The 9,272-nt window shown below is 34.2% G+C and overlaps 1 protein-coding gene across 13 annotated transcripts in view; it reads right to left on the bottom strand.

Annotated features, from left to right (window-relative positions):
• LOC100746249 (carcinoembryonic antigen-related cell adhesion molecule 5) overlaps positions 1 to 9,272 on the bottom strand; it is a 100,483-nt gene that overhangs the window by 11,262 nt on the left and 79,949 nt on the right. For 9 of the 13 annotated variants that reach the window (XR_004460849.1, XM_024364430.2, XM_024364429.2 and 6 more), the window contains 7 exons: positions 8,954 to 9,162; positions 7,757 to 7,864; positions 7,477 to 7,560; positions 4,443 to 4,649; positions 2,306 to 2,460; positions 764 to 908; positions 516 to 646 (listed from right to left, as the gene is read on the bottom strand). Coding sequence is in view for 12 of the 13 variants with exons in the window: in XM_024364430.2 (XP_024220198.1) it covers positions 516 to 646; positions 764 to 908; positions 2,306 to 2,460; positions 4,443 to 4,649; positions 7,477 to 7,560; positions 7,757 to 7,864; positions 8,954 to 9,162 (1,039 nt within the window). In the remaining variant the exon portion in view is untranslated. Of the gene's footprint in view, positions 1 to 515; positions 647 to 763; positions 909 to 2,305; positions 2,461 to 4,442; positions 4,650 to 4,795; positions 4,931 to 7,476; positions 7,561 to 7,756; positions 7,865 to 8,953; positions 9,163 to 9,272 lie in introns of those variants that run through there. The other 4 variants (XM_003486061.4, XM_012394661.3, XM_033318416.1 and 1 more) reach the window with 2 other exon arrangements.

Raw genomic sequence — 9,272 nt, 5'->3', positions numbered from 1 at the left:
TATATATATATATATATATATATATATATATATATATATATATATATATATATATATATATATATATATATATATATATATATATATATATATATATATATATATATATATATATATATATATATATATATATATATATATATATATATATATATATATATATATATATATATATATATATATATATATATATATATATATATATATATATATATATATATATATATATATATATATATATATATATATATATATATATATATATATATATATATATATATATATATATATATATATATATATATATATATATATATATATATATATATATATATATATATATATATATATATATATATATATATATATATATATATATATATATATATATATATATATATATATATATATATATATATATATATATATATATATATATATATATATATATATATATATACATGAACATGTTATATAACATAATATGTTTACATGTATATTCAACTAAAATTTACATTGTGCCTCCATATAACTTTGTAAGCGCCAGGATTAGCATGAACTTTGCATTCAAAGTATACGTCATCGCCTTCTTCGATATCGTCTGGATTCATATTCGATCCTAACTCCAGATGTAAAATTGGTACAACTGAAAAATAAAAACAGAAGGAGTAAATATTATGAAAGTGAATATCCATAAAAGTATTGAAATTGCAATAGTTTGTATTCTTGAAAAATATTTTATATAAAATAATTTTATACTTACAGAATACATTTAATTTCCATGTGTCTTCGACTATACCTCGTTGAATTTCGAAATTTTCTGCACGGCAAGTGATTACTTTATCGTGATCTAGCAACGTAGGTTTCAATATCAACGTCGAACTTGTCATGTTACCATCTTGAGATACCTTCAATATGAGAAAATAAATACAAATTCATGGAATTATCCCATGGACGCTATTATGCAGTACTATTCTAAGATATATATATATAAGGAGAGCGCACGTATGTGTACAGATGTATGTTTGCGACCATTGGAACGGCAAGGCAGCGAGGCAAGAGCGAAAACCGTAGCCGAACCGTAGACGAACCGTTTACCGTTGCAGAAAAATGAAGGAAAAAAGGGAAAAGTCAGAGCCGGTTCATCGGCAACGACGCGACAATTTAATTTCGGCAAGAGAGTTTGAACGTATAAGCATGCGCCTCGTCGTACCGATCAGTACAACACACAGAATTTTGACTCGAAATAAGCAACTCACAATTCCCTCTTCTTTATTTGAAGTCGCCAACAGAGTAAGAGATCCGGGGACGAGTACGAAAGAAAATGTAATTTGTTCGTAAATTTGTATGGTCAAATGAACAGCGAACGCCGGTTGACAAAAGAGGAATAGAATACTTATGATGCTTTCTCATAACAGTATTAGGCGATGATCGCGTGTTATATGCCGATCGCTTTATGATCGGCCGCTGTCTCGAGCCTCTTGCTCGTTCTCCGTGTGTTCTCTCGTGTTTCGTTCGAAAAAAAAGTCAAGCCGAATAACATACCTGACTTGTAATAAGCAATTGTCCGGTCCCGGTCGTGCTACTTATTTCGAGGCGACACTGTCTACGTATAAAGTACAAACGGCGGCGGTGAACGGGCAGACCAATGGAATAGAGAATTGAGGTTCAAGAGAGTCGGATTGCTTTCGGAAAAAGCTGTACGTCGAGATTTGTATGCGGAAAATTTAACGGCCGTCCGGCGAGAGAAGAATAAGTGAGTCGCGAATACTGATCGTAAAATCTGCAATTGATTGTGTTAATATATGTACTTCCAATTTTAATTTCGTTATAGCTTCGATTTCAAACGCAATCCATGGCTTATGTTTGTGCCGTGATTCTTCCTCCTAAACCTACATGTGTATAGTTACATGAGTTTAATTCTTCCAAATATATTCCGGGGATCAATCAAGATTTTATAAAGGCTACACCGATACGTACAATATATGGAAATGTAGAAAAGCGAGCAGCTTTTATCCTCCAAACTTGCAACGTGAATATAATGTAATTACATACCTTAGAAGCATGTATTGTGTACAAAAAAGATCTTTTTATAGAGGTGTTTAAGATAATTCGTGTTATAGACATGTTTCGATGAAAACATATTTAAAGATTATAACGTTAGAACAGATTACGAAGCTAGACTCTGTAATGCAAATTATTGTATTATTATAATCTGTTTGCTATTATCTATCACTATTTAACAAAATATGAAATCATATATTAGTGAAAATCTTTATAAAGTTAACGATACAAAGCAAGATACCTTCTCCGTGTAATTACTCAGTTTCTTTCCATCCATGTACCACGATAACTTTGCTGGAGGCCTGGATCCAACAGTCATACAGTTTATGTCATATTTTCGTCCAGCGCTAAGGGGTGCGTGCTCATTACTTAATATTGCCACAGACAATGGTTTCACTGAAAAGAATAACAGATTTAATGAAATAGTATATATAGATTTAGTGTATTATATATAGGTCGATAATAATCTATTTGATATACAAGGAACATCGCCTAGGTCTGAAACGCCAATTTTCATGAAACTTTGTAGATTCACAGCCTAGCCCATACGTATTCTTTTTAATTTTTTCTTTCTTTCTTTAATCGGCAATCGTCCACACTTAGTATCAGAAATATATTTTCTACAATATCTCGGAAATGATTAGAGATAGAGAAACTATGAACGAATGAAAGAATTTTGTGCTTTTGAGTGACGAATATGACCGTGATGACTAAATAGACTTTTAAAAAGTCCATTTGTATAAATAATGTTATTATGCGATCGATGTTTCTCTTGCATAGTTCCTTATTTACAACTATTCTTTACAGTAATTTTCTTCAAGTATGTACAGTTCACGATACACGGGTATAAGTAACTATGTAATCCATGTACCGGATATCAATGACAAATATTTTCTTAATTTTCAGCCGTAATACTAGCTTCACACGCCGTAGCTGTTAAATACTCGCAACGTTATATTACGAATTACAGTGTTTTTGTTAACTTTTCTTGACTTTCACTTAAATACATTTGAGTAGACCACACACATACACACACCCGCGCGCCTAAATTTAAAGCACAGAGGAGTCAGAATTTTCTATTTCTTTTTCTTCATTTTACGTCCTTTTCGATGAAATTGGCAATTGAAGCAAATAAATTTTCTGTCGCATGTGTTTCAAGAAACTTGGTATTCTGTTTATACGTACGAAATAAATAAATAAATAATTTCAACAAGGATTCGAGATACATGAACTTGTAATGTATATTATAATTGTTAAAGAAATGGTAAATAAAGACAATTATATATACTATAAAACCGGTACGTACAAAACAAATTAAGTAATTGTTATAGTAAGCTGAAATTCTTTCACGAAACAAGGGATATAAATATAAGAGTTTAATTGAATGGGATGTGTGTGTGTGTGTGTGTGTGTGTGTGTGTGTGTGTGTGTGTGTGTGTGTGTGTGTGTGTGTGTGTGTGTGTGTGTGTGTGTGTGTGTGTGTGTGTGTGTGTGTGTGTGTGTGTGTGTGTGTGTGTGTGTGTGTGTGTGTGTGTGTGTGTGTGTGTGTGTGTGTGTGTGTGTGTGTGTGTGTGTGTGTGTGTGTGTGTGTGTGTGTGTGTGTGTGTGTGTGTGTGTGTGTGTGTGTGTGTGTGTGTGTGTGTGTGTGTGTGTGTGTGTGTGTGTGTGTGTGTGTGTGTGTGTGTGTGTGTGTGTGTGTGTGTGTGTGTGTGTGTGTGTGTGTGTGTGTGTGTGTGTGTGTGTGTGTGTGTGTGTGTGTGTGTGTGTGTGTGTGTGTGTGTGTGTGTGTGTGTGTGTGTGTGTGTGTGTGTGTGTGTGTGTGTGTGTGTGTGTGTGTGTGTGTGTGTGTGTGTGTGTGTGTGTGTGTGTGTGTGTGTGTGTGTGTGTGTGTGTGTGTGTGTGTACGCGCGCGCATATGGACCTCTGATAGAATGAATGATATCGTGGCGACAATATCGTATGTAATTGAATCGCTATGTTAATTTCTTTTTTACCAATCATTTTCCATTCGAGAAAAATATAACACTGCTATAAGTTAGTTTGAGATTGTATTATCGAAGATCTAAATCCATAGTGAATAAAATAGTACAAAAATAAACAACAACTACAATTACAATATTAATTATGATGAATATGTACTACAATTAGTAAATATACATTATTTATATATATATAAATGTATAGCTAGCTAAAAATAAGAAATACGTGGCTCTAAAACGGTTCGGTGCTATAATTTTGACACAAAACCAAGAACAAACTCTATTACAGGACAATGTCCTACGAACTATCCCGACCCGCTTCTCGCGATTGAACAAATAAATTCGTATCGTACTTAAATGGTATTTAAATACAGTATCATATACTATAACGAAACTTACAATGCATTTCAATTGCAACCGATGCAGAGACAGGTTGACTGATATTGTTGTTGGATGCTTGACAAGTAAATACCGCATGAAGATCAGCTCTTGAAAGTTCCCTTACTATTAAGGCATTTCTACGAAGGGATGGAAACTCTCCTGGCTCATCTTTCGAATCAAGGAGCATTTCTCCCCGCCACCATCTCACTTTTGGCTCTGGTCGACCTAGTAAACAACATATAAATATAAGTAGGTCAAATATCTGTTGACTATTATTTATAATCCAATTATTGAATAGATCATTTGTCGAAGTGATAAAATAAATATGTATTTACTTATTAGAAATAAAAAGAAGGAAATAACTCTATTACACAGTTCTTCTTAAAGCGGGCCCTACATGAAGAGATTTTCCTCGAGGTATGCCTCGAGACGAAAGCTCATGCGAAGCGAGCTGGGTCTCATGAAGTCTAGTGTGGCCCTCATGAAACCTACTCACAGTCAGTATCCGTTTTGACTTCGAAGCGAAATGACGTTAGAAAATGTGTCTCTGAAAAAAAGAGATTGCGATTGGTGTAGCGGTAGCTATGCGAATCGAAGGGGGAGAGGTACCATGTAAAAGAGAGAAAAAGAGAAAATGATGAAGATATTGGCTGATTGCAGGAGATGCATTTTCGCGTGTAGTATTATTAGAAGAATTGCGGCAAAACGAGGCAAAAGATTTTTTATACTATGTACGAATGGATAAAGAAAAGTTTGATATTGTTTTAAATTTAATTCAACTGTACATTTGGGGGAAAATATACTGTAACGCGGGAGGCCGTATCTGCCGACGAACGCTTGATAGCTATACTCGGATATCTAGCTGGCAAAAAAGTTACGGAGACGTGAAATTTTGTTTTACCTTTTTGGCTATAATTTCCGAGTATAACGTTTCTTTCCTTGATTTCGTATTGTAGATGGCAATTTTCGTGGTTCGTTCTCAGTCACTTAATAACATGTTATAAACAAGAAATTCGAAGGGTCATGTCTCAACGTGATTCGAATGATATTGGATTACCGCTATGAAAAAGATGTAATATTTTTGTACTGGGTATTGCAGACTTTTTCGAGAAACTGCGAGGATTTAATTGAAAACCTCTTTCAGTCACGGCGAACTTCGTATAAAAATTCCGAAATTTATTCAAATTCCGAAAATAAATATCTATACGCATCGACATTAATTTTAAAAAATATATACTTTGAACTTGTAGAACCGTTTTGTCATCCCCGATTTCGATGACTTTTGAATATGTTATAGAAATCAACGTTCTGAGCAACTTTTTCCTATACACGTATAACCGTCGGATTCGCTTAATTTTCCGGATATTCGCAAGAACCTGTAGGTATAAATACAGTTGTGTGTATCTATGATAGCGTATGCATCCAGTATTGGTTGCCGATCGCCCCACCCGTCTTCTGTCCATAATTCTATTGGGGGTTTGAGTTAGCATTTTTAATATCTCGGTTATACGTATAGGGAAAAATTGTTCAAACTGTTGAGCTTTGCAATATATTCGAGAATCGTCGAAGTGAAAATGGACGAAACGGTTCTACAAGTTCACCGAATACAGCCAACGTGTCGTGCGTGTTGAAGAACTGGTCCGCCGCCTGTTTGCGGTAGGCAGAAATTAGGCAGACCCCTTCATTTGTAAAGTAAAAGTCGTAAACTTTAATTTTAAGCCCTATTACGATCTTGTACCCGATGAGGTGGGTGGCTGGCCGTGGAAGGTTAGTGTTTGTTTATGGTCTACCGTATGGTCGGGGCGGAATGAGGTCCGGTAGATGAAGATATTTTGTTAATACCAATGGAACTCGATAATAGGTCATGATTAAATTTCTTGTACTGCGTGACGTAGGTACGAAACCACCGAAAACGGATCGAGAGTTCCCTATATTCTAGCATGTAGCGGTAGGTTATGTTCCTTTTGTTCATTTGTCGGTCAGATATTACTTGGCCTCGTGATTACTTTTGATCTCGTGTATGTGCAGAATACGGTCAGACTGCATTGTTTATATCATCGATCTTCGCCGTCGTTGTGTCATCTCTATCCCCGTGACGTTATCTCGTGCACTTGAGAGGGTCACACACCGGAGCCGTACCATTTCGCCATTTCGCCCTCGTACCAATGAGATAAGACATTAATGCAACCACGGAATTTTCTTTTATTTCTAAAAATTTCATTAACGCATTGGTGAAATTTTCTTGATTAAGACGAGATCGAATACAATAGTAATAATAAAATTGGCACTCAGCCAATTCTTCGAGACCGTTTTCTCCCTTTTTTTCGTGGTATTTCTTGCTCTTCATTACACACATATCTATTATCGTATCAATACACACGTCTACTACTACTACAACTAACCAATTGCAACTTTTTTTCGCACAGAAATGATATTCAATTTCATGGAAGATGCCCATGTCCAAACTACTCTTGCAAGTAAGTCCCAAGAGATGCAGCTTGCCTCGTATGAAACCTGATCTGGTGACATGCCTTGAGACAAATCATATCGTGTACGGCAGGGCGTAGGGGGCATACTCAACGCAATGCTACATACACGCTTGTAAGAGACGGTAAAGACCGTTTAAAATGTTAAACGAAAGCGGCAGATTCAAATACTGAATACCAATAATCTCCAATATGTCCATAGAGTATTTAAAATATTGTAAATCTTTAATTGATTTATAACTTTCTGAATATCGGAAATATGTTATTTTGAAAGTAATGTTTAATACCGTGTCTAACTATACGTGTAATTAAATCTAAGTTGATTTATAATAACAAAATTGTAAAAAATAACGATATAATAGTATTGTAAAATTTCTCTATAATGAGATCTTTCATCAAACATAATCGGATCATACCTATACTTGCTTGCTTCTAATTGTTATTCAGCTACTCCGCATTGAACTGCCTATATCGTTTGGACGAAAAATAAACGGTTGCTAGCATTTTTTCCTTTTTCGAACGTAAGAACCTTTCAAGAACGACCGAAAAATATTGTTTATACCTACATGGCACTGACAGTAACAGCTCGTGAAATAGCGAATATTTGTCAGTTCCTTCCAAGCTGTCGTGTATCGTACAGAGACGTTCGTCTTTTGTTGAGAAAATAATTGTAAGATAATTTATATTACATGTTGGACGATATCCTCGGTTCCACGTTAATTGTTCAATTGTCAATGTTATTACTTGAAAATAATTTGATATGTTTATGCAGAAAACTTGAATACGAACGTAATAATTTTTCACTCTTGGTAGAAATATAAATAGAAAACAGTAGGGAAAACTCACCTCCAGAAACTAGACATTGTAATTTCATATCACCACCTTCTTCATACGGACCTGCTACCGCTGGCACAGTTCCACGTTCATCAATAATATTTGGTTTATGCGGCGGTACTGTAATATACGAAAATAAAACATTCTTATTGAATATATTATTAATTGCTAACGTATCTTTGCTATTTGTATTATTATAAGGCACGAACCGATGGTACAATATCCTAATGACACGACCAATTAACCGATTTATAAACCAACCGTTCTCCAAGAAGGGGGATTATTAATTAATTATCTATGTGGCGATATATCATCGTTCATCGTTTGTGACTATTTGTTTAGAATTCGGAATTGAGCACTACTGGGTTAAAAGATTTATTTAGATAATTTCGTATAAAATAATATCGTATAAAATTACTCTAATTGTTATTGGTTATTCAGCGAACGATTGACTGTAACGTTGAATTAAAGTTTCGATTATGTATGACTATAATTTTATTCGAATAACCCTCAAGTACTAGTTGTTAACGTTAGTTAGTTTTGGCGTTAATAAATTAAGAATAAAAATAAGCGACTTGGACTGCAGAGTTTATGATACGCTCAGGACAATTCAGTCGACGATAAGTCGATAAACTGATTTTTTCATTAATTATTTTGACAAGAAATATGATGAATTATAACGAGTTAGGTGAGTTTGATCACTATCATATTCGCGTGTTTGGATTCATTTTGAACAACTTTTCCATTATTTTTCGGAAAAGCGATAAGGACACTTTTGTTCCAGACACTTTTAGAGACAGACACTTTTAGAGAGTTTGCATGAATTTTTCAACTCAAAGCGATCCCCGAAACTGACATTTTGTAACACCCTCCTTTCTAGTTCTTGAAACGATTATTCTTTCGCAGATCAATAATATCGCGGTATGTGTATAGAAACTATATTAATGTTGCACAAATATCGTTAAAATCAGCTACGTACACGTTCCAAAAGACCTACAAATTTTCCCCATTTTTAACAATAGATACCATTTTATACCGAGTCAGATCATCAGGTATTTGTGAGTTATGAGAGATGTGAGTTTTGACCAGCAAATGTATGTTTTCCAATATAAAAAATTACAAATACATAAAACTTATGAGATACATAATAAATTGATATGTAACGAATTCAATGTTACTAAATATAGTGAAAGTTTGTATAATACAAACCTATGACCATCAGGTGAATTCTTGAATTTCTGGAAGGACTCTTCGCGAAATCTACTCGACATCTGTATTCACCTTCGTCTCTTTCTTCAATGTGATTGATGTTTAATGTTGCTGGTTCAGTGACAGTTCTAAAGAATGCACGGTCGTTTAGATGGTCCTTATTATTCCAATGAGAAGCTTTTTCAGAATGTTTGCCTCTCATGTCGTAACTGAAACAATATATACTTAATTTAATACTTTGAAAACAATTATATTTAGCATTCTGATTCTTAAAACTCTGAGATTCGTTGTAATCTTTCCCAACTTTGCGCGAGACTTG

This window comes from Bombus impatiens, unplaced genomic scaffold (genome assembly GCF_000188095.3).
Source record: "Bombus impatiens unplaced genomic scaffold, BIMP_2.2 scf_0096, whole genome shotgun sequence".
NCBI classification, from domain to species: domain Eukaryota; kingdom Metazoa; phylum Arthropoda; class Insecta; order Hymenoptera; family Apidae; genus Bombus; species Bombus impatiens.
The sequence above is the reverse complement of the archived record's forward strand: the minus strand, read 5'-3'. Positions and strand labels throughout refer to the sequence as shown.